Raw genomic sequence first — 25,527 nt, 5'->3', positions numbered from 1 at the left:
TCCAAAAATATATGCAACATTTCTCAATGGACTGTTTTATTGTGAGCATAGCAAGATTATTGCTGCAGCAAAAATAGCATTTTGGAGGTACAAATATAAAAAATGGATGGATGAGAATAGTGGTGCACAATAATACTGAATAAGATTTGAATGTCTTTTTCACAAAAACTTGTGGGAAAACACAGAAACTACTAAAACCTATCAAAGGACTCAGCCAGCAAGAAAGAGAGGTCTTTGGTTTTGCTGCTTGCGCCTTTCCACCCCATCTGTACCGTGAGTCTTCCTGCAGTACCATGGGCTTTCCCACGATATTGCAATAATTATCATACAATAAGATTAATACCGTGATAAAACCGAACCGTGAGCTTTCGATATCGTTATATCCCTATTTCTTTTATGACCATAGTTTTACCTAAAACATTGCCTGTACTGTTAATGTTTTTATTGTAGTGATAGTTTTACCCTGGAATGGATTAAATCTATTTGTTAAAGTTTTTATTGTAGTGATAATTTTACCTAGGAATGGATTAAATCTATTTACCATCATTTCAAATAAGGAAAATTAGGCTTTTAGTCCCGAGTTCTGTGTGTTGAATAAGCGGCGGTCACCAAGGTTGCTTTGAGACATTTGAGCAGTGTAAGCCAACACTAGTGAGACAGAAAATGGGAAGAAACATTCCTGCTACGTCTGGGTGAAGGATGGGCTCGCCTGGGAGGGCTCATCCAGCAAACCCCCCTCCTCCCGAAGAGGATGTGATCTGTGCAGAGTAACACCGGTGAGTTTACGCTTATGCAGTGTTTATTTCCTCTGTGTGGTCTGTTGTCTTTCCCATGCCAACTCCTTGTAAAACAAGCTGACTGATGACGGTTGGGTCTCTTCTTATCAACCCAAAAAACGTGACTACTACACACGCAACTACTTCCTGTCAGACTGCAATCGTACACCACCATCTCCCTCAAAAGAACCATTTGTATCGAGTTATCTCTTACTGTTCTCTTTTGTCATGTCAGTTTTTTCCCCCCCATACATTCACCATGCCCCCCCCCCCTTCCCCCATAACAATGGAGTGACTTCCTGCAGTGCAGGAAAGAGACACATCCCACATCCCCTCCTTTTTTTTGGCCCAGCTGTGAGGTTCTCGAGGAGCCAAGGCCTTTCAAAGAACTTGTTTGTTGTCACGGGGAGCCTGAAGGGGCTTCCCCCCAACCTCCCTCCCAACCCTTTCTTGATGGTGATATTAATGACACAAAGTAGATAAAAGTCATTGTGTTGCATTAGATTTAGTGAAATGGAATACACTTGGGAAGTATTCATAGCACATCAACTTGTCAACATTTAATGTTAAACCCTGATTCCAAAATTATTTTTTCTTACGATTCTACACAGAAACAAAGTTTTTTACTTTTTTATTTTTTCCACATTCATTAAAAATAAAGATTAAGAAATCACTGTGCCCAAGTATTCATTGTTATGGATTTCTTTGACAGCAAGACTTAACAGTACAATAATCCAATTTGAAATGACACTCAGTCATATCATTAAGATAATGCTTAGTTTTGATTGACATGTCAGAGAGGTATTGATGAAAAAAGTAAATCATTGAGATTCATATTTATTGTGTGTTAAAATACAAAATAGTGCCAAATATTAGAAAATGGCAACTACAATGATAAACATATGCCCCCTTTTACACAGCCTGTTAAAGCCCAGATTTTGCCACCTTTTCTCACGTTGTTTTAATTGCTATTGCTGGCGTCGGGCAGAGTCCTTGCATCTCCAAAACCACCACTTTTCAGGAAAACAAAAAAACAGCATAGTTGTTGATCTATTAACATTGTCTCGTCAAAGAGAGCAAGCTAACCTAACCTTTTTCCACACTTAAGTTTGGTCAATAATTTGTAAAAACAGCAGACCCATGTGAGGTTTGATCAATAGTATACATTTGTGAAAAAATATGAAATTGACCAAATTTGGATGTAGGAGGTTTTCGTCCGACAGTTATGATATACTAGTGTGTAGGTGGGGACATTTTGCCTTTGCTGTTGCTATTAGAGCCGCAAAAGAGCTGTGACAATGCCTGTGTAAGAGCTGAAGGCCATAATGGAGTGTAAGGTTTCACACATGACACGCACATCTCCCACCATGTTGTATTGAAAACAATTGTTGCCAATTCCAGAACGCTGGGTCGCTGTATAAAAGCATATGCACTTGCCTGCCCGCAATGGATTCTGTATAAAATGCCAGGTTAATTTTAGGTCCATTTAATGGTGAATCAGTTTTTATTTAAAAACAATTTTTAAACTAACCTTGCTCACCTAACAAATGAGCAGCAATGAAACATCCTTGGCAGAAATTGTCTATAAATAATTTAATGGCAGAAATGTAACCACAGGTAAAGTAAAATTTGTTTATGACGTTATTACAGCGCTGTAAATTTCAATTGTACCTGAACTTGTTACAGCACTAGTGTGGTATTGTGCTGTTGAATACAAATGTCAGACACCTAAACACTAGTCTGTGTGTGTTTCCTCACAGGTGGTGGTCGACACGGCTCAGATTGAGAACAAGGAGTTGTATGCACCTCACATCACCCTAGAAGGATCAAGGCTGGTGGTCCAGGTTCCTTCCACGTGGTGAGGCCACACTTCCCTGAGTTTCGATGATTAAAACGAAAGCGGATGTGTGTAAATACAACGTACATAGATGGACAAATGTCAGCAAAGCTCTTGACAGATGTATTCTACTGTAATCTCCACTGTCCACCAAAAGATATTCAGAGATGTACGCTTCCATCTATTTGAGATTTATAGGGAGTACAATTTGAACTAGAGGGAGTGGCATGTTTGGTTTCCAGGCCTGGATAGCTGTAATGATTAGACACATTCACGCGCATGCACAACAATCTGAGCTCCCCACCAGTAGCCTTGAAGCTCTTTTTTTTTGTTTTATTTAATGTTTAATATCAGCTCTTTATCTGATGCCTGCGGTGGCCCGCACTGTCAAGCAGGATTTGCAGGTTTGTAAGGTAACTTCAGGTTGTTCAGTGTTACAGGTCACTACAGTTTATCACTAGGCTCTAATGGTTCTTAAGACGGTTCTGCTCCTGAGCAATTATATTAAAAGATACGGATCACGTGTGGATTTGCTCTGCAGGAGTCGCGCTCACATATCTTCACACTGAAGCTTTGTACCTTTTGACCTTGCAAGCCATTATCTCCCGCACAAAAGATACAAAATCTCATCTTGCAGGGCTTGAGGGAATTTGTGCGGCCAAAACCCATGAAACTGGTTACAGCTGAAAGAGTAACATTGATTGAACAACGTACGTGCATGTGTGTGTTTTGCAGGTGTCTGAAGGAGGACCCGGCAACAATGTCCTTGCTCCAGCGTAGCCTTGACCCAGAGAAGACGCTCGGGCTCGTCGATGTGCTCTACACAGCTGTGTTCGACATCAATAGATGGAAGGAGAGGAAGTGAGTCATTCTTGAGTAGAACATGGCTCAGATCCCTTCCAAGGCCAAACAATCCTCAGAAACCCTTATACTTGTGTATAATGTTGTATGATTAAGTTCAACTCAGTCAACAAAAGTTAAAAAAAAACACACCAATTAAACAAATTATGAGGATAATATAACTTTATCTGAGGTAATACAAATAATAAACTAGAATGATGCACAGTTCTTTTCCAGAATGCCAGATAATGGTCGATTCCTTCTGGAATACTATTTGAAAAAGTAACTCTATGGGGTCATGAACAAGTAATTCTATGTGGTCTTTATTGGGTAAGGAGCCATTTTCTTGAGACAAAATGGATGCCACAGTAACGCAATACAACTCATCAGCAGTACAGTGTTCTGTACTGTATATAGCGGTTCATCGTTTGCAACCCCGAGATTGTTCTTTATGGATTATTATTATTACAATATAATAAAAAATATGATTAATAGATTGATTATTACAATATTACTATATTATGCTTAATATATTATGATTATTACAATATTACTCACTGAGGTTGCAGTTATGTCTTTTTGTGTTCAAGTATGTTTACAATGAGTTTAAAAAGTGTGTTTCAAAATTTTGAAAGTGTGTGTAGAATTTTATATGGTCTCTCTATTAGACTTTACACCGATCTGATCGGTATCGGCCGATAGTTTGCATTTTAGGCTGATCGGCTTTAATGTCATAATTTGCCGATTGATTGGCTCCGCAAAAGACTGCGTTGGCATCGTGTACAGTATATTTGAATCCAAAAGCTTGTTTATATGTACCCTTGTCGCATATCTTTTGACGTAGTACTGTAAATATCTGACCTTTATGATGGAGCCAGGCGGCACGGTGGACGACTGATTAGAGCGTCTGCCTCACAGTTCTGAGGACCAGGGTTCAATCCTCGGCCCCGCCTGTGTGGAGTTTGCATGTTGTCCCCGTGCCTGCGTGGGTTTTCTCCGGGCACTCTGGTTTCCTCCCACATCCCAAAAACATGCGTGGTAGGTTGATTGAAGACTCTAAATTGCCCGTAGGTGTCAATGTGAGTGCGAATGGTTGTTTTTTTATGTGTGCTCTGCGATTGGCCGGCAACCAGTTCAGGGTGTACCCTGCCTCCTGCCCGATGATAGCTGGGATAGGCTCCAGCGCTCCCGCGACCCTTGTGAGGATAAGCGGCTCAGATAATGGATGGCTGGATGGATGACGGAGCCAAGGCACATACTTTACAATTCAAAAATCTCACAGCACACCAACAAACACAAATGTCACAAAAAGTGGATACTTTATGTACTTCCTGCCATCTAACAGAAGACCATTCATTTTAATTTTTTCTGTCTGTCGCTATGCCTCACTGGCACAAATAGATGAACAAAGGTACATTATTTATTGTAAATATAATTTTTGAGCAATTAAGTACCCAAATGAACAGGTCATTTAAATAGAAACATTGCTCCATCTTGTGATCGGTAATCGATTTTTTAAACTCGATGATCAGCTCCATAAATCCTGATCATGTCAAGCCTACTCTCTATATCATGGCTTTTCACCTATAGAGGGTGGGTCTGAAATATATCCCTTGTACTTGTTCCTCTCTCCTGTCCAAAGAGAGCAATCCTTGCCGACTATCCAGATTCAGCTGCAGCGGGAGAACCCGGACTTTGGCGGCCATGCAGATTTGCCGCCGGGCACCAGCTCCAAGACCTCGAGCGGCCTCCCCAAAACCATCTCCAAGCTGACGTCCAAGTTCACCAAGAAGGTTTCGTCCACCTCCAACAGCGGCGGCAGCTATTCAATCCCCAGCACGCCGTCCCGCAGCATGCTGACGTGCAGCGGCTCCGAAGACAAGGCTAAGACCTTGGGCCACAGCGAGGGCCGGCTCCACAGCCTGCTGCAGATGGGTGCCGGCCCTGAAGCGGGCCCCCAAAATCCACTGATGAATGGTTTGGCATGTGACGAGCAGGGCATGAACCTTCCGACGGACCAGGAGATGCAGGACGTCATCGACTTTCTTTCAGGGTTTAACATGGGCAAATCCCAGCAGGCATCCCCGCTCGTCAAGAGGAGGAACTCTGTGGCGTCCGCCAACCCCGCTGAGCTCAAACCCCCTGCCGGCCCTTCACCAACTTCCTCGGTTATTTCTCACGGCACGCAGAGCCTGTCCCAACCCCAGGCTCAGCCTCCGACACCGCCATCACAACAACAACCACCACCACCTCTGCCTGTGTCCCAGCAGCCCTCCGCCCAGGCCCTGCAGTACTACCAGCACCTCCTGCAGCCCATAGGCCAGCAGCAACCGACACCGCCCCCTCAGCTTCCTCCCCCGCAGCAAAGGGCGGCCAGCAAGTGGCTGGGTACGTCCGGCCAGCAACCTCCACCAGGAGGGTTGTCACCCCTGGGTCCCATTGGCCAGTGGGGGGGCTCCCCTGGGCTGCCGGACCTGAGCTCGGACCTGTACAGCCTAGGCCTGGTGAGCACGTACATGGACAGCGTCATGTCCGAGGTGCTGGGCCAGAAGCCTCAGGGGCCCCGAAACAACACGTGGCCCAACAGAGAGCAGAGTGACGGCGTCTTCGGCGTCCTAGGAGACGCGCTGCCTTTTGACCCCGCAGGTAACAGCCGCCTCCTCTTTGTTTAATTGTATAAATGTTCTTCATTTAACAGCATTGTAACACTTTTTGTAATGTTGACAGATTGCAAATGTGTGTGATAATATTCCTTCATGGTAGTTTTTAATGATCCTGTGTCAGTGCTGATATGAAATGTTAACTGAAACAACCGAGGTTCATGTAGGCCTCGAATGGAAAGTAGGTCTGCAGTACATTTCCTTGTGCATTTTGGTCTGAAGAAGACAAAAGTACCCCTCAAAGCCACTATTACATTCAGTCTACACAGCTAAATGCTGTGCATGCAAACGTATACATTGGATGTACTTTATAGTACATCCAATGTCCATCTCAATAAATTAGAATATCATAGTAATTTTTGATTTCACTAGTTTAAAACTTATCTATATTCACAATATTTTATTAATATGATGATTATCGTTCACATCTACCAAACCGCAAATTTACCATCTCAAGAAATTGGAATATACAGAAGAAAAGCATCCAAATGATTTTTAATATAGGAATTAGGTAAGAGCTTGCCTTCTGAAAAATACTTTCCCTTGTGTGAAATAAACTTATATTACAGGGGTCAGCAACCTTTGGCACGTGTACCACATGTGGTTCTCCGTGGCATAAACGCTGACACGCTGGGGGTTAAGTAGCGCAAGCCGTCTGCGACTTTCCCATTCATTGTGTATGTGCTGAGAGGGCGGCAGAGCAATGTCGTAGTGATGTTAGAAAGCATCTCAGGAGAGGGACTGGCAGAGTGATTCCTGAGTCCCTTCTTTGGCGGACATGTACTGTAAACGGCAACGGCATGGCGTAAGGTACCAGCAACCAACCCGGTGTATGATTTTTTTTTTTTTTTTTTTTTTTTTTTTTTTTTTTTTTTTTGTCAAGACTCTCCCAACGTATATGTGTTTATATTTACAAAAATTATGAATAAATAAAATAAAAAAAGCTTGTGACATGCGAGCAAGCAAGCAAGCGACCGCGGCAGATAGAGTTGTACGTGCGCTGTAAAAACGTCTACCGTATGGTTTGTAATTGTATGGTTATAGTTCCCTCTTGCTTCTATTGAGGGGTAGTTTAGTTCAGCTCGCTGCGGCCTTTGTCAGACGGGCTCACCGGCTTTCACACGCAGGGAGCCGAGCAGCCACTAGCCCTCACAATCGATCAGTCAAGAGAAGCCTGCAGGCTGGGGGAGTCTGTCTGTATGCAGCCCGTAGAGGAAATGAAACGTATAATCGCGAGGTACGTTTGAAGTGCCAATAATCATCATGCAGCAGGCTGCCTTGTTAATCAAAGCAGTGATCCACCACGCTGTCAATAGTTTGTGGGCTGGCCATCGCTGGCGTGGTCCAAGGCAAACCCAGTCGAACCGGGCCTTTCACATGCACATGAATTCAAGTATAGTACGTCACTTGAGTTTTGACAAAGGGTGACTACTATATGTCATTTAAGCCAAATTTGTCCTGCTTTTTAAATCTGTTAGAATTACCTGACAGCTTAATTTACTGTTAATTCAATGTTAATTCAGATTTATTAAGATGCACCTGTATATGTTGGTACCGTCCCATGCCAACCACGTGTGTCACATATTTTTGTTTTTAGTGTTCTTATTCTCTCTCCCAAAAATCAAAAAGGGGTGCGAACAGCGAAATGAACACCAGCCCCCATAAAGACAGCATTGATAGAATTTTCCTTTTTGGACACAGCACTTCATTGCCAAGTCAATTCAACTGAATTATACAGTTGAAACCAAAGGTTTGCATACACTATAGAAAGGCAAGTTTTTGTCCTCACTGTCTGAGATGAAATCAGTCTAAAAAAAAATTTTAGACAATTTTTCATTACTTTCTTGAAATCAGAAATTTACATACATTTCATTAATAGTTAGTATGTACTATTGCCTTTAAACTGTATGACTTGGGTCAAATGTTTTGGATATCCTTCCACAAACCTCTTCCAATAGTTGGCAGGAATTTTGTCCCTTTCCTCCTAACAGAATTGGTGTTAGCCAAGTCTGTAGGCCACCTTGCTCCCACATGCCTTTTTAGCTCATCCTATGTCTTTTCAATAGGATTGAGATGAGGGCTTTGCAATGGCCATTTGTATGCAGTTTGGCAGTATTCTTCGGGTCAAGGTCCATTTATTTGGAAGACCCATTTGCGCCCAAATTTTAACTTCCTCACTGATGTCTTGAAATGTTGCTTCAGTATTTCTACCTATTTTTCCTCATGATGCCATTTATTTTGTGAAGTGCACCAGTCTCTCCTAGAACAAACCAACTCCACAATATGATGCTGCCACCCCTGTATTTCAAAATTGGGATGTTGTTCCAAGACTTGTAAGCTTCCCTTTTTTTCCTCCAAACATAACCATGCTCAACACAGCCGAACAGTTCAAGTTCAATTTCGCCAGACCCCAGGACATGTCTCCCAAAATGAAGGTCTTTGTCTCTGTGTGCATTTACAAACTGTAATGTGGCTTTTTGATATGTGTTTTGGAGTAATATCTTCTTCCTAGCAGAGTGGCCTTTCAGCCCATGTCAGTACAGTAACTGTTTCACTGTGGGTAATGACTCTCACCAGCTTCAGCCAGCATCTTCACAAGGTCTTTTGCTTTTGTTCCTGGGTTGATAGGCACATTTCAAACCAAAGCAATTTACCAAGTGTAAATATGTTTCAACTGTACTTGTCAAGTGCTTACTGAGATCTCCCACCAATTCTTGTCTTGTTTCTCTGTGCATCCTAACTGGCCTTATAACAGCACATTGGTGTTATGCTCTTGTTGTTGTCTGCAGTTTTCTCTTTTTGCTTACTCTCCACTCTGTTGTTTTTCCACCACAGTCAACAGTCTGTTACGGAATAATTTTAAAAGCTGAGAGCATCAGAAAGTCATGCTTATCCTCTCACTTTCCTTTTCGACAGTGGGCTCCGATCCGGAGTTTGCCCGCTACGTGGCCGGCGTGAGCCAGGCCATGCAACAGAAGCGTCAGGTGCAGCACCCGCGTCGCCCCAGCAACCCTCGCAGCAACTGGCCTATGCCCGATGAGCAGCACAGAACGTGGGCGCACCCTGAGTACTACAGCGAGGGGTAGGTGTAGGCCTGTCAAGATAACACTTTTTTAAGACAATATAGTTTCCTAAAAAATATCACGATAAACGATAATGTTTTTTTTAATACCTCTGCAATCATGACAAATAAGGCCCACCCTTATTAGTTTTTATTTTATTGTATTTTTTGCTTTTAAATCATTATTATTATTGTTATTATAATTTCCTTTCTTGTTTCTCTATTAATGTTTTTCTTTACGCCGTTATATGGATCCTGCTGGGTCTGAAATAAAGAACTGCAAAACTAGCCTTCTTTTCCGATTATGATCGGTTTAAAAGACCAAACCAATGAAAATGCTCCGGATAAACACCTTAATTGGAAAAAAACTGGCCAAATCTGAATGGAATTTCAGTTGCTTTCACGGGGCTTCTCTATTCCTTTTGCCAAACCGATCAAAAGTAAATTTTCGCCATGTATTCATTCAGAATATAGCCGAGAAAAGCTCTCTCTGTGCATGCTTCGTCTTGACGTAAATGCACGGTGACGTCATTGCTTACGCACGGGGTAAATATGGTGGCTTCCGACAGAGCCCATATGCGACGGAGATCTTGTTTTTCAACTACATATAAGGTGTTTGTTTTCAAGCGTTTTCTTCATATAAACATATAAAAACAATCCCAACTACTGTGGTGAATAGACGACGGACCTCACTCTTGACAAATGTGACATTCACGACCAAGTGCACGTCACACAGCTGTCCTGATTAAATGTAGATCACATCATGTATACACCTGATCTGAATTCATCACGTCACATGTCAACAGTTGACCAGAGATCTTCAAACGGAATGATTTTAATCGGAATGACAAAAAAAGTCTCCATGTAAACCTGGCAACTGTGTGGTTGGTCCGCTGGAGACGAGCCCTGTACGTTGACGTTCGCTTTAGTAAACTACTGGCTGAATGAATGTGTGCCACTGAGGTTTTGCTTCATAAACAGTTAACGTTCCCGTGTTTGTGGTAATTGGGGACTAACATACACAACGACGCAGAGAGGCGCTGACGTTTTAAAGGACATCTGCGCGGTGGGGTGACTTGTTTAGCTCCTTAGCTCGCTAGCTCGCAGGCTAGCGAAAATAATAAACAGAGTAACTTTCCCGTGTGTGTTAATTGGGGACTAACACACACAACTCTGAGTGAAGTGCTGTCATTTTAAACGACATCACCGCGGTGGGGTGAGCTGTTTAACTCGTTAGCTCGCGAACTTGCTCGTTTGTTTGTGACCAGGCTAGCGAACACAACAAACGGTTAACTTTCCCATAAGTGTCTATGTTGTGTGAATCTACGCGCTGCACATGGACCAAAGCTGTGGACTATTGGACTGAGCCAACGCTGGCAAGAGTGTACAGGTTTGCCAGCGTTCCATAAGCACACTAGCGGCTAATGACACAGCTGTCTAACTCTTGTCGGCTCACTGCGTGATCCGTATGCCAGCTCACCACAACAATGACCATTTAGCGAGTCCAGAAAAACTATTGTGTCCATTTAATTTTCGAACAACAAGTCAATATAGTAATTATCATGACAGGCTTTGGTAAGTGGCACTTAATGTAGCGGAACCACCTATAAAGGTTCTTTTACCTCTCCAATTACCACCATCACGACCAACATTAAAATAATAACGTATTAGACCCAAGTGTTCAACAAATATTCGATTAATTTTAGTTCTATATTTGTTATTGTAAGTCACTATAACATTATGCACAGTTTGAACATTAGCACTACTCTTAAATATAGGACGCTAAAAATTCTGTACTTGGTTTCAATTAAAATGTATTGCACATAAATTAAAATATTTTATCTAAATGAAATTTTAAAAACATACAGTTCTTAAAAATCAAGTGTAAATGTATTACACTAAAAAGTAAAATACAACTGAACTGTACTTAGGCAGTGATTCTTTCATGTACCACAAGAGAGAGCCTGTGTAGGACACACTTTGAGAATCACTGACCTGGTGTATAACACTTGTCAGGTCAGCTTAGGTGCAGTGAGTCAGAACTTGTGTTGTTTGTTTGCGGCCTCAGCGAGGCGGTCAACAGCGGCTGGTCGGCCAATCAGGGAGACTCTGCCAGCTCCAGCGACGAGACGTCCTCCGCCAATGGAGACAGCCTCTTCTCCATGTTCTCTGGACCCGATCTCGTGGCGGCGGTCAAGCAAAGAAGGTAAAAGCAGCATTCAGGAAGAAACCCTGAACCAGGGGGGGACGCCTATGAACCTCTTCAGGGCTGTACCTTCATCACACATAAGTATAACATGTTTCGTGTATTATCTGGAACAGTGGGGCGCAAAGTAGGGCCCGCGGGTCACATACGGCCTGCTCCGTTCTTAAATCTGGCCCTCCGGGGTTTCTTCCCATGCCTCCGTCGCCTAGTGCTTGCTCATGTGGGTTTCAGCTGGCGTTTTAATGAGTGAGAAGTTTGGTCTTAGACCCCCTCCATGTTTAAAGTGCCCTGAGACAACTTCAGTTGGTGCTCTATAAATAAAATTCAATTGTCAAGAGTCCTGTAAAATTTGTTGCAATGTAGCCTTTTTCCTAAAATTGGTTAATTGAAATGTATTTATTCATATGCAAAAAAAATAGTTAATATATAGCTAATTTAATAATCAATTTGTTGTAATAAAAAATATATGGCAAATTTAAAAAAATTACATTAACATTAAATTATTGTAAATTATATATACTACTACTACTATATTCGTAAAATAAACTGACATTCATTTAACATTTTTTACTTTATTATAATTTTATAATAGGTAAATTTATTGTTAAATGGAATAGAAAAAATTGTAAAATAGTTTTATGTACAATTCACATCTTTATGTTAAAAAAATTTAAATCAAAGAATTACATTTCAAAATTCTTTAAATGATTTTTACTGACGATCTGGTTAAGTAATTTATAAATAAATGTAGTAAAATTAACCATTTGACATAGTGTATTTTTGATATTTTTATTTTATTTAATAAGTGGTTTATTATTATTTCATTTCATTTTCTACAACGCTTATCGTCACTGGGGTCACAGTTATGGTGGAGCCTAGGCGGGGTACACCCTGAACTGGTCGCCAGCCAATCGCAGGGCACATATAAACAAACAACCATTCGCACTCTTTCACACCTACGGACAATTTAGAGTCTTCAGTTAACCTACCATGCATGTTTTGGGGATGTGGGAGGAAACCGGAGTGCCCGGAGAAAACCCACGCAGGCACGGGGACAACATGCAAACTCCACACAGGCGAGGCCGGATTTGAGCCCGGGTCCTCAGAACTGTGAGGCAGATGTGCTAACCAGTCGTCCACGGTGCCATTTCATTATAAATAATACAATTTAAAAATCAAGTTATTATTATGAATAGTATGTGTTTGAAATGTGGTAGCCATGTGACAAAATGTCCAGGACAAGTTCCTCTTTGAAGCTCACCCAGAAATGACACCAAAATGGCAGACTTCCAATGTCTGGCATGAGTTCTTAAGACTTTTTTTTGTGGGATAGACAAAGAAACACAATTCTTAGCAGTTCTATCCGTACACTAAGTTGACTGGCAGTTTGTTATCATCAGTTTCGTTGTTGGACACACATTTACTAGCCAAAGTGAACATAAGTGGAGTAATAGGAATGTGTGTGCAGGAAACACAGCTGTGGTGAGCCGGAAGCGTGCACCCTGCCCTCGCCAGGCCTCCATCATGTCGCTGACGACAACCAGGTGAACACACAAACGACACTATTGAAGATAGTTGCTCATCTTTCTTGGGAAAACTTATGTCACATACTAGTATAATTTTTTTTCCCTTGGAGGAGGAAAAGCATCAAAATGATGAAATGCCTCAATTCCATAAATGTTAGTAGGACTTCTTTTGGTGAAAGAAATACACCTTTGTTCTTCAAATAACTTTTTTCTCTTTTTTTTTTTTTTTTTTAAATAAAAATTATCGTTTTTACTTCTGGCAAGATTAAAATGTTATTCCTGTAATATTTTGACTTGTTTCCCAAGAAATATTGTTTATTTTTGACATTGTTTCTCATAACGTTGTCATATTACAATTTATTCTTGTCAAATTACAAGATTTTCCCTTGTAATTGTGGAGGTAACCATTGAAGTGCTAACTTTGATGTCAAATCCCTGTGATGACTTTTTGCGGCGTCTCCTCAGGACAGCAAAACGAAAACGTGGCCTCCCAAAGCTCCGTGGCAGCCCTCCGCCCACGGCGGCGTGACCAATCCCAGCTCTTCCTTGTACCACCAGATGAACCTCCCGCCGCCCTCGTCCTCGTCGCAGTGGAGCGACTCCATGCAGATGCTGCAGTCGCCAGTGTGGTCTGCGGCCGGCGGCGGCGGCGACTGCTCGCCTTCGGCCGCCGCCATCGCCTCGCCGTTCCCCTTTGCCCAGCAGCAGCAGCAGCAGCAGCAGCTGAAAGGCATGAAGGCCTTCAAGTCGTTCCCCTTGAAACACGAGCACAGGTCCTCCTTCCTGCACCAGTACTGAGCCAGACGCTACACATACTACACGCTACAGTAAACACACTGGCTCCATCTATGACACCCTTCGACGTTCTTTTGCATACGCTACATTTCGACAAGGATTATCAGGGCCATGCTGACAGGAAAAATACATCCCTCTACCACCATAAAGACACAATTACCGCATTAAATTCCCACAAAATAAAATCTAACTTCATGGGGGGAAAAAAAATGTAATTTTACAAAAAAGAAGTCAGAACTTTACGAAAAAAGGACAGTCAAGTCGGAACTTGAATGGAGAAAAAAAGCATCAAAATTGGCGAGATTTTTTTCTTCAAATATAAACTAAAAATATAAAAAAATATACATTTACATTCATTTTAAAACAAAAAAAAAATAATTCTATTTTTGGGACAATATAAAGTTATAATCAGCTCTTACAAGAATTCAAACAAAATTTTAGATATTTTCTCACAAATATAGTACCAGCTTAAATGTTAAAATGTTTTATATATACATATTTACAAATTTACAATGTATAACAAAATTTTCGTCTTATGACAAAACATTCAATCAATGAAACAGTCAATAATTAAAAGAAAAATATTTTGGTTACAAACTTGTAACTTGATTCTCGTCAAATGATGTCTTCTTTCGTTAAAGAAAAAGTCGTAACTTTACCATAAAAAAAAGTAGAATGTAGTCATTTTATGAGAATACTGTCAGAATTTACCAAGAATCAAGTTGAAATTTGAGAAATGTTTTTCAAAAAGTTTGGGATTCATTCTCGTAACATATTCATGTAAAGTTAATTGTCGTAACGTCATTAGAAAGAAGTCGAACTGTAAGAGTCAGAGCTTTTTGACAGGAATGTATCTTTACGAAAATAAAATCAGAACTCTGTGAGAACGATTTAATTTGCGTGAATAAAGTTGTAACTTATCCGAAATAATAATAATAAATAAAAAAATATTTTATAAAAATAGTCAGAATTTAAGTAATTTTTCCCAAAGTTCTGACTTCATTGTGGTAAAATGTCTTTTTTTTTTTAAATCATAGTTACAATTATGTAAAATTCGCATTTCGTTCTTGTAGTAGCACGACTGCTTTTTTTTGTAAAGTTTGGTATTTTCTCTCACAACGTTCTTTATAAGTCGGACTCTTGTCACGTAATATTACATGGTTTCATATCTGACTTTTTTCTTGGAAAAAAAACAAGACTTATTCTCTTAACATTGCAACTTTTTTGCTTGTTTCGTTCGAGTTTTGTTTTTCTCTCATATTACGACTTTATTATCGTAACGTTACACACTTTTCCTTAACATTAAAACTTGTTCCTCTTGTAACGCAAAAACTTTTTTGCTCCTTGTTTGCATGTAAAATGACTGTTCATAACCACATTTTCCTCATGACTTTTTGTCAGTATGACGTTTGGGAGGAAAAAAGACAATTCACTTAACATTATGACTTTTTTGCTTGTTACTTTATGATTTCATTCTTGTAACAATTTCTCGCAAAATCATGACCTTATTCTCAAAACATTTATAACAAGACTTTTTCCCCCCTTTTTTGCTCATTACTTTACGACGTTTAGTCTTGTAACATTACAACTTTACGATGTTTGCAGTTTTGAGTTTTTTTGCTGGTAACTTCATAACTTTTTCCTCATAACTTTACATTTTTTGCACTTAACATTACGACTTTTTCTTCTACTATTAGCATTTTTTTTTTGTAACATTAAAAAAAAAAAATTCTCGTCCGCGTGGCCCTGGTTACTCCTACATTTATCAGAGATCTATTTTGCCATTCCCCCTCCCCAGTCCCAACTACTACTATTATTAACATTACTACAAAGCTGTCATTTCTCTGCCCTGTGAGGAGGGGTGGTCACCCCCACACTCCCTTTAAGGCAAGAGCTGGAGACTGCTTGGGGGGGAAAAAAAAAAAAGACAACCTTAGCGTGTGTAAAGCGAGCTGTAACTGCCAAATGTACAGCTAGTGTGTACATAAATTTTTATTTTTCACATTTTTAAAGAGGCTTTGAGCAGGCTCAGCACAGTTAATACGCAAATACACTACTTTTGTTTCTTATGATTTATTTGTTCTCATTGGACTCACACAGATATATTCAATGTGCCATTTTGCTTCCGAAAGCACTTGTTCCCAACCAAAGCAGGAGATGGAACGGCGATGCGTTCGCTTGCCGCCCCGCGAATTAGATGCCACGACTCCTCGTTATTTTTTCAACAGTATTAATAATCGTACTTAAAGGCTATTTTCCACTTCCCGATTTATGTGAAAAAAGCACACGAGTCGTCCAACTTTACCAAATACGCTAAAATAGTTTTATTTGGTGTTTATGGCAAAAGCCCCGAATGTTCTGTTTTTGTGAAGTTTGCAGATGCCAACGTTGCCTGTATTTATGAAACGACTCCATACACACACAAAAAAATAACACACTTCAAAATGTTTACAGTTTTGCTGTACAAACGTACAAATATATCTTTTTATAGTTAAATGTGCTTTGCACAATCAACATAGAGATTTTTCTTTTTTTCTTTTATGGGTCTGTTGCCTCCCTTAAAGCGTTTGCCTTCACTTTACTTTTCTAAAGACAGAAATTGCTAGCTGATTCTCCCCCCCACCCCCCCACGTTAAACTGTTTTCCTATTATGGTGGCAAGGGAAAAACAAAACCATAATGGCAAAATGATAACATGAGATGAGGTCATGTAAAGGGGGCGGGGCTGCTAGGCTTACATTGCTTCTTGTTCTTTTCCGCTGGCGTCTAGAAAGCTACCAGCAAAGCAGAAAAAAATAAATAAAAGATGACTAGTAATTTTGTTTCTGCTGTCTGTTTTGTCCTTACAAATTGACACCAAAGGCAAGAAATTACAATTTATTTGTATTTAGGACATAACATCATTAGGCGTGTAACATCAACATAACACAAGAATAAATAGAGGTAATACTGCAGAAACAGGTTTGTATGAGAACAAAAGTCTTTTGAGTTTCATTTTCACCAGTTCCAACCCCCCACTAGAATAAACTTAAAGGAAAAGAAAACCAAGACGAAATGAATCTTCATGAGGGAAAGTAATTAGAACTTTTTTTCCCCCAGTATAACATTTTCACAGAAAAGAAACTGATGACAATTATATTTTTATGAGGGGAAAAAATGGTTGAAAGTAATTTTACAAGAATAAAATCTCAAGTTTAAAGAGTGTCAAAATTTCTAGTTATTTAAGTAAAGTTGAACTTGACAAGGAAATTCTAACAGCTACACTATAATGTTGCTTGCTTATGCTCAAGGACATTTTTCACGCAGTTTTATTGAAAAAAGTACATCTGACTTATTCCATCTATTTTCTGAGCCGCTTCTCCTCACTAGGGTCGCGGGCGTGCAGGAGCCTATCCCAGCTGTCATCGGGCAGGAGGCGGGGTACACCCTGAACTGGTTGCCAGCCAATCGCAGGGCACATACGAACAAACAACCATTCGCACTCACAGTCATGCTTACGGGCAATTTAGAGTCTCCAATTCATGCATGTTTTTGGGATGTGGGAGGAAACCCACGCAGGCACGGGGAGAACATGCAAACTCCACACAGGCGGGGCCGGGAATTGAATTATTCCCATCTATGAAAATAGTTTCCCCTGTAATGTTTCAAATTCTAAAAGTCATTACTCCTAAAATTACATATTTCACAAGTAAATACTAGGAAAATAATATTTTTACATTTTTCTCATGACTTTTTAAGATACAACTTTATCCTTCTAATATTGCGATTCCATCGGTTGGCCTGTAACATTACAAATGAATTCCTGTAAGAAATTGCCTTTTTCCGCACACGCTTATGATTATAACTGTAATGCTACAAAACGTTATGCCCCTAAAATGATGTATTCCTACCTGCAAATTTTTTTTTTTTATATTCTCATATCTGCAATGAACATTTGCCTTCACAATATGACTATTGGTGCATTTCATCTTTAGTCTTACTATTTCAGTCTAAAAAATGGCAACATCTTTGCTCATATTATGACGTTATTCTCGTAAAATGCAACTAGCATGCATTAAATGACAGCTTTGTTCCCATACTATTTCAAGTAAATTATCATTCTTTTCAATGCGGCCCAAACGCTCCTTCGTATAAAGTAGTCATAAATCCACTGAGGCAGAACGGTGTTTAAGGACAAAAATAATACATTATTATTAAAAATTACAATAATAGGAGGTATGGTCCGTCTATCAACTTCCTTTACTGATTTTGCTGCTGCGCTGCATGGAGGCTGAGTTTTGGTCACTGCAACAGAACAAGACAATGAAGAAATTAAAGTGCTGCTAATTCAAATGGTTCCATCCGGTTCTCACACTTGCCGATGAGGATGATGAGGAGGATGAAGGTGCGTTGTCCACGGGGCTAGCGTCGGCCAGGGTTGCCAGGTACACGATGTTACGGTGCAGGAATTGTTGATATCTGCAGACGGAAACCAAAGTTGGATTCATGCTATGCTAACAACCATCCATCAATTTAGGGACGTGGAATGTCCCTAATGGAACACTCTGGCAGGGAAGGAGGTCGAGAAGTTCCGACTAGATATAGTCGGACACAGCTTGGGCTCTGGTACCAGTCCTCTCGAGAGGGGTTGGACTCTCTTCCACTCTGGAGTTGCCCACGGTGAGAGGCGCCGAGCAGGTGTGGGTATACTTATGGCCCCGGCTCGACACCTGTACAATGGGGTTCACCGCGGTGGACGAGAGAGTAGCGTCCCTCCGTCTTCGTGTGGGGGGACGGGTCCTGACTGTTGTTTGTGCCAGCCACACAACAGCAGTTCAGAGTACCCACCCTTTTTGGAGTCCTTGGAGGGGGTGCTGGAGAGCGCTCCCTCTGGGACTCCATCGTTCTGCTGGGGGACTTCAATACTCACGTGGGCAATGACAGTGAGACCTGGAAGGGCGTGATTGGGACGAACGGCCCCCCGATCAGAACCCGAGTGGTGTTCTTTTACTGGACTTCTGTGCTCATCACAGATTGTCCATAACGAACACCATGTTCAAGCATAAGGGTGTCCACACGTGCACTTGGCACCAGGACACCCTAGGTCGCTGTTCGATGATGGACTTTGTGGCCGTGTCATCGGAATTGCGGCCGCATGTCTTGGACACTCGGGTAAAGAGAGGGGCGGAGCTGTCAACTGATCACCACCTGGTGGTGAGTTGGCTCCGATGGTGGGGGAAGATGCCGGTCCGACGTGGCAGGCCCAAACGTATTGTGAGGGTCTGCTGGGAACGACTGGCGGAATCCCCTGTCAGAAGGAGTTTCAACTCCCACCTCCGACAGAACTTTGCTCATGTTTCGGGGGAGGCGGGGGACATCGAGTCCGAGTGGACCATGTTCCGCGCCTCCATTGCTGAGGCGGCCGACCGGAGTTGTGGCCGTAAGGTGGTCGGTGCCTGTCGTGGCGGCAATCCCCGAACCCGTTGGTGGACACCAATGGTGAGGGATCCCGTCAAGCTGAAGGAGGAGTCCTATCGGGCCTTTTTGGCCTGTGGGACTCCTGAGGCAGCTGATGGGTACCGGCTGGCCAAGCGGAATGCAGCTCTGGTGGTCGCTGAAGCAAAAACACGGGTATGGGAGGAGTTCAGTGAGGCCATGGAGAAAGACTTCCGGACGGCTTCGAGGAAATTCTGGTCCACCATCGAACGTCTCAGGAGGGGAAAGCAGTGCACCATCAACACTGTGTATAGTGGGGATGGGGCGCTGCTGACCTCGACTCGGGACGTTGTGAGCCGGTGGGGAGAATACTTCGAAGACCTCCTCAATTCCACTGACACGCCTTACCATGACGGAGCAGAGTCTGGGTTCTCTGAGGCGAGCTCTCCTATCTCTGGGGTTGAGGTCACCGAGGTGGTTAAAAAGCTCCTCGGTGGCAAGGCCCCGGGGGTGGATGAGATTCGCCCGGAGTTCCTAAAGGCTCTGGATGTTGTGGGGCTGTCCTGGTTGACACGCCTCTGCAACATCGTGTGGACATCTGGGACAGTGCCTCTGGATTGGCAGACTGGGGTGGTGGTCCCCCTTTTTAAGAAGGGCGACCGGAGGGTGTGTTCCAACTACAGGGGGATCACACTCCTCAGCCTCCCTAGTAAGGTCTATTTAGGGGTGCTGGAGAGGAGGGTCCGTCGGGAAGTTGAATCCCAGATTCAGAAGGAGCAGTGTGGTTTTCGTCCTGGCCGTGGAACAGTGGACCAGCTCTACACCCTTGGCAGGGTCCTCGAGGGTGCATGGGAGTTCGCCCAACCAGTCTACATGTGTTTTGTGGACTTGGAGAAGGCGTTCAACCGTGTCCCTCGGGAGGCCCTGTAGGGGGTGCTTCGGGAGTATGGGGTAGAAAACCCCCTGATACGGGCTGTTCAGCCCCTGTACGACCGGAGTCAGAGTTTGGTCCGCATATCCGGCAGTAAGTCTGACTCGTTCCCGGTGAGGGTTGGACTCCGCCAAGGCTGCCCTTTGTCACTGATTCTGTTCATAGCTTTTATGGACAGAATTTCAAGGTGTAGAGGGGACCCGGTTTGGTGGCCTCAGTATTGCATCTCTGCTTTTTGCAAATGATGTGGTTCTGTTGGCTTCATCAAGCCGTGAGCTCCAACTCTCACTGGAGCAGTTTGCAGCGGAGTGTGAAGCGACTGGAATGAAAATCAGCACCTAAAAATCTGAAACCATGGTCCTCAGTCGGAAAAGGGTGGCGTATCCTCTCCAGGTCGGGGATGAGATCCTGCCCCAAGTAGAGGAGTTCAAGTATCTTGGGGTCTTGTTCACGAGTGAGGGAAGAATGGAACGGGAGATCGGTGCAGCGTCTGCAGTGATGCGGACTTTGTATCGGTCCGTTGCGGTAAAGAGGGAGCTAAGCCGAAAGGGGAAGCTCTCGATTTACCGGTCTATCTATGTTCCTACCCTCCCCTATGGTCACGAGCTGTGGGTCGTGACCGAAAGAAGGGGGGAGTAGCTTTAACAGGGACGCCCAGACTTCCCTCTTCCCAGACATCCAGCTCTTCCGGGGGGGATCCCGAGGCGTTCCCAGGCCAGCCGAAGGATGTAGTCTCTCCAGCGTGTCCTGTGTCGCCCCGGGGTCTCCTCCCGGTGGGACGTGCCCGGAACACCTCACCAGGGAGGCATCCGAATCAGATGCCCCACCCACCTCATCTTGATCTGGAGGAGCAGCGACTCTACTCTGAGATCCTCCCGGATGACCGAGCTTCTCACCCTATCTCTAAGGGAGAGCCCGGACACCCTGCGGAGAAAACTTATTTCGGACGCTTGTGTCCGGGATCTTGTTCTTTCGGTCATGACCCACAGCTCGTGACCATACGTGAATATGCGACCTGGATATTCATTTTAATATTATTCTTGTTAAATGACAACTTTTCCCATTGAAATAGTAAGACTATTGTAAAATATTTTTCTTCTGCAATAAAATGTTTCTCATATTATAACTTAACTCCGGACTTTTTTTTCCTCAACTATTCTGTTAACTTTTTTCTACAATGCTGCAACTATTCTCAGAATTCTTTTTCATATTACAAATTTATTTTATTGTAAAATAAAATACATTCTTGTAATTTTACCATTTAATTATAAAAAATTTCAATTCCTCTTCATGAAAAACAACTTTTTCACAGCAATATTACTTCATTTTTGTAAAGCAGTATTGCAAATTTAATTATGATTATATTCTTGAAAATCCATTTGCCCCTGCAATATGACTAAATTTTATTTTCTCATAGTATCACGATAATTATAGTTTATTTCCTGTAATATTACAAAATTCTCACAAACGTGGTGACATTTTCTCATTCTGCTGTAACTATTCCGTTTGAATGCATCTTTTGTTCTCGTAAAATAAATATTTTTCCCTATTTTTTTTTCCAATATTACGACTGTATCATCACGTAATGTAATATTACTGCTGTGGTGGTGTTGTTTTTTTTTGTAAAATGTCAACTTCATTCTGTTAAAATCGGAATAAATAAACCTGTTATCTTGTGACTAATTCCAAGCGGTTTCCCGACACTTATTGCAACAAGAAGGAGCTCATTGGACGTACTTGACACACTCGACGGCTCGTCCCTTGTGCATGTACTCGACTATGCATCGTATTAACTGGTCGTTTTCGTCCAGTAGCTGAAAGGAAGAAGACCAAAAAAAAAAAAAAAAAGTCAACATTGTGAGTTGCGGCGAAAGTGCGGTCAGGTGTTGCTAGCAGCGGCAGCTCGCTTGGCCCCGGCGAACGGAGCCTAACGAGCTAATTACAACAAACTGACATGAACTAATTCAGCCTTTTGCTTGTTGCGGCTTACCCTCTGTATGGTTTCCTGGTTGATTTTGGCATCGCCGCGAAGTTTCTGAGGCACAAAAACGATCGACATGTTTTTTGTTGTCGAAGAGCTCCGGCTTCTTCTTCGTCACTTCGTACTCTTCTTTGTTTCTTCTGCAGTGAGCACCACTTTCCATATAGGAGCTCACAGTGCCATCTGTCGGAAAGCAGCGGCGATACCAGACGGGATTACAATTTGAGGTCATTCTCTGGAATCATAAAAATGACATCAAATCCTTCCGAAAGTTACAGCTGCTGTTTTTTTCCATGTCTTATTATCGAATTTTGTAATACATGTACATACATTTGACAGATATGAGACATGAATGACAGAACACAAAATAAAATGGATTAAAACAATAACTAGACTGTGGAATTTGTGGAGAATTGCGTATGAATGCTGAAATTCTGAATGAAACCATATGGAATGTGGAATGATGTGAAATGTTATTGGTTGATTTTGAATTATATTAAATGATATGGAATGAGCTGAACAGTCCAGAAGTGTGGAAATTAGAAGGAAATATTTTCCCCAAAAAATATACATTTTGAAATTTTGTAAAACATTTGAATTATGAATGAGCTGAACAGTTTCAATTGTCAAAAAATGTGAACGTTAGAGGTAAATAGTATGAATGGCATTCAGTCCTCCTGTTTGATTAGTAACCAATTGTATTTCGTCAGAATTCAGGATTTTACTTTAATGTAAAAGTTTGTATTGCTGAGGACCAACGGTAAAACAACAAAATTGGGAGTGCCAAGGGAAAAACCCGAGTCATCATGATGAGATTTAAAGTCGTCGCGGTGACATTGAAAGTCCTCATGATGAGGTTTAAAGTCAACAATGCCAATGATAACATTTTTTTGATCGCATATATGATACTGCTATGTGATTGCAATACGAGCATACGATTCTCAACTCATTTGGATAGCATGCTAAAAAGAGATCCAGTTTGAGATTCACCCAAGCAATGATGGGCTTGCTTCAATAAGCAAGAATATAGTTTTCATTATTCAAAACATTTTCAAATATTTGTGGAAATGCTGGCGTTTTACTTGTACAGGCAAATTCTATGGTTAGTCTTCCTAGCTCCTTCCTGCTCGTTTTTTTTCTGAGGCTTATGTTTACACAAACCTTTCTGTTTTGCTTTTTAACCTGTCAGAGCCATGACGGCAGAGTATTATAAGAGATGTTTTGGGATGTTTTTGAGACGCCGAAACTCAACTTGTTTCAAGAGCAAAAGATATTGTTCTTAACCTAAGATAAACCAGTCACACTGTCGGCATCATTATGTATCTGTGAAAGAGATCCCTAAACTTAATTTTCTTGGCTATTATTAATAGCTACAATACTATTTCTGTACTAGAGGGCTATCATTTTCTAATAGTATCCAATTGTGCACTCCTGCAATTTGGAAATGACCATATTATTTCGATGATGTGATTAATTCAGTGTTAGTGTACTACAGCCATTTCTTTTATCAGTACAAATTGGTGTTATCTAATGTTGTGATGTTCCCTCACAAAAGAGTGTCGGTGCTTCGGCCGCCCTACACTTTTGACTTTGAAAATGTTGTTCCAAATCATAAAATTCTATTTCTATTTTAATCTTCCACAAGGTCTTAGTTGTTGGGAGAAAGTTGTGATTCAGATAGATAAAAATAGCTCAATTGTATTTGAATCCTTTTGTTCACTTAATACTTTGTTGCTCTTTCACTAATTAGATTAATTGACATCATGGAAAGCAATTGGACAAATTCTTCTCAAAGGATTTCAAGAGTGTCAGTATTTTCCCAACAAACTAGCCCCACCTTTTGTTGAGGAAATACTTTTTGGTGCAGTGCACAGTGACCCGTAGTTTTCTTCAGTTTGTGAGCGGTCAAGAACAGGATGTCCTCCAACATGCTCTCAATGATTTGATTTTGACGACCTTCTTGAAGTGATGAACTCATTTGGATGTCGAACAAGGGTCAAAGCTGTAAACAGCTTATTCTCGATGAAATATCACACAAGGAACTAGTACGAAAACCCATATTTCTGATTGACTGCTGGAGAGAGATCATTCAACCAACCACACATGGGTCTTAGTTCTGGGAACTGAACAAAATGTAGAGTGAAACATCAAAGAAACTGCCGCGGGCCTGTTGAACTTCCATATAGTGATGACATCGAAGGAAGCAATGGTGGCCCAGCACCTAAAAAGATGCATAAGGGAACTTAATCAGATTTTGGGCGATTTCTGAGGTGCTGCACAGGCCCTGATTTGTTGGTCTCTGGTTTTATCAATGTGGAGTTCACAACTTGGACAAGTTTCACAAGAAGAACTAATGAACGTACATGTGGTGTGCTCTTGGAGCTGTCTGAAAGCTATGACCATTTCCCAGACTTCCGCAGTGAATTGAACATAATTCTAAAGAACAACATCTGGATGATGGATATTGTGTAGATGGTAATTGTGGTGTCAAATATTTTTTTTTCTAACTTGACTGACAAGTTATTTCAAGTCACATTTCCATATAAACAAAACACATATATCATAGACGTTCAGTCCTATCAAATTGTATTCGGAGAAATATTGAATGTTCAATTGGAACGTTGTGGCGGCACGGTGTGCGACTGGTTGGCACATCTGCCTCGCAGTTCTGAGGACTGGGGTTCAAATCCCAGGCTCGCCTGTGTGGAGTTTGCATGTTCTCCCCGTGCCTGCGTGGGTTTTCTCCGGGTACTGCGGTTTCCTCCCACATCCCAAAACATGCATGGTAGGTTAATGGAAGACTAAATTGCCCGTAGGTGTGAGTGTTTTTTTATATGTGCCCTGTGATTGGCTGGCGACCAGTTGAGGGTGTACCCCACCTCTCGCCCAGAGTCGCCGGGATAGGCTCCAGCACGCCCGTGACCCTTGTGAGGATAAGCGGTACAGAAAATGAATGAATGAATGGGAATGAAGTTGTTGCATTTATAATAGTTGAAGCTGCCTGTTCATTCACTGTGACGTTTAAGGTCCCATTCTCACTGTTTTTAAATTAGTATTTTGTAAATGTGAGGAAGAAATGTTTAGTAAAATGTAAGCTAGCAAAGAAAGCTCTGTAAAATATTCAAATATAGTTTACTGTACATTTGACATTCAACAAATTTACTGTTATCTTGTGGTAAATGTATTTGACATATTTCCACCTCAGTTTACAATTTTGTGAAACTTGGAAAAGCAATTCTGAAAATACATCCTTAAAATAATGTGAATGGCACATTTTTCATTATTATTATAGGACATTAACAACCCTTGTTTTATAGATCTTTCATTTAGCTTTGAGTTTATTAGAAAAATGTGATTACCTTAACACATTCACTGCCATTGACGGATTTAGAAGTCAAATACTCCTGTTAACTGGGAAGGCTGGCTGTTATGTGCTTATTTCTGCAACATATATAACTGTACCTGTATACTGTATGTACATTTCACTGTATTTTTAAGTT

The 25,527-nt window shown here is 41.6% G+C and overlaps 2 protein-coding genes across 8 annotated transcripts in view; one reads left to right on the top strand and one right to left on the bottom strand.

The window, feature by feature from the left end:
- The window catches only part of LOC133474141 (granule associated Rac and RHOG effector protein 1-like), a 72,164-nt gene extending 55,647 nt beyond the window's left edge, over positions 1-16,517 (top strand). For all 5 annotated transcript variants that reach the window (XM_061765508.1, XM_061765504.1, XM_061765509.1 and 2 more), the window contains 7 exons: positions 2,537-2,634; positions 3,349-3,474; positions 5,096-6,099; positions 9,030-9,195; positions 11,243-11,380; positions 12,849-12,924; positions 13,372-16,517. In XM_061765508.1, the coding sequence (XP_061621492.1) occupies positions 2,537-2,634; positions 3,349-3,474; positions 5,096-6,099; positions 9,030-9,195; positions 11,243-11,380; positions 12,849-12,924; positions 13,372-13,704 (1,941 nt within the window). In that variant the 3' untranslated portion in view covers positions 13,705-16,517. The remainder of the gene's footprint in view (positions 1-2,536; positions 2,635-3,348; positions 3,475-5,095; positions 6,100-9,029; positions 9,196-11,242; positions 11,381-12,848; positions 12,925-13,371) is intronic.
- ss18l2 (ss18, like 2) lies at positions 13,491-22,800 on the bottom strand. Of its 3 annotated transcripts, XR_009787367.1 has the most exons (5): positions 22,037-22,366; positions 21,784-21,860; positions 18,059-18,158; positions 17,905-17,984; positions 13,491-13,629 (listed from the first exon to the last, which is right to left on the bottom strand). XR_009787367.1 is itself a non-coding variant. In XM_061765529.1 (4 exons), exons 1-4 carry the CDS (start codon positions 22,103-22,105, stop codon positions 17,982-17,984), a joined length of 249 nt encoding a protein of 82 aa, XP_061621513.1. In that variant the 5' UTR covers positions 22,106-22,365; the 3' UTR covers positions 17,635-17,981. The 3 variants fall into 3 exon arrangements, 2 of the variants coding, with proteins under 2 accessions (XP_061621513.1, XP_061621512.1); XM_061765529.1 differs by lacking the exon at positions 13,491-13,629 and having other exon boundaries at positions 17,635-17,984; positions 22,037-22,365; XM_061765528.1 differs by lacking the exons at positions 13,491-13,629; positions 21,784-21,860 and having other exon boundaries at positions 17,635-17,984; positions 22,037-22,800.
- Between the last annotated feature and the right edge of the window lie 2,727 nt (positions 22,801-25,527).

The sequence above is a fragment of the Phyllopteryx taeniolatus genome, chromosome 2 (genome assembly GCF_024500385.1).
Source record: "Phyllopteryx taeniolatus isolate TA_2022b chromosome 2, UOR_Ptae_1.2, whole genome shotgun sequence".
In the NCBI taxonomy this organism is placed as follows: Eukaryota; Metazoa; Chordata; class Actinopteri; order Syngnathiformes; family Syngnathidae; genus Phyllopteryx; species Phyllopteryx taeniolatus.
The sequence above is the reverse complement of the archived record's forward strand: the minus strand, read 5'-3'. Positions and strand labels throughout refer to the sequence as shown.

Excerpts from the sequence above, each read along its gene's own strand:
- ss18l2 (XM_061765528.1), bottom strand. The coding sequence starts at position 22,259 with ATGACCTCAAATTGTAATCCCGTCTGGTATCGCCGCTGCTTTCCGACA. Across the intron at positions 18,159-22,036 it reads ACCAGGAAACCATACAGAGG|ATATCAACAATTCCTGCACC; the intron begins GTAAGCCGCAAC and ends TTCCGTCTGCAG. Across the intron at positions 17,985-18,058 it reads CCTCCTCATCATCCTCATCG|TGACCAAAACTCAGCCTCCA; the intron begins GCAAGTGTGAGA and ends GTTCTGTTGCAG.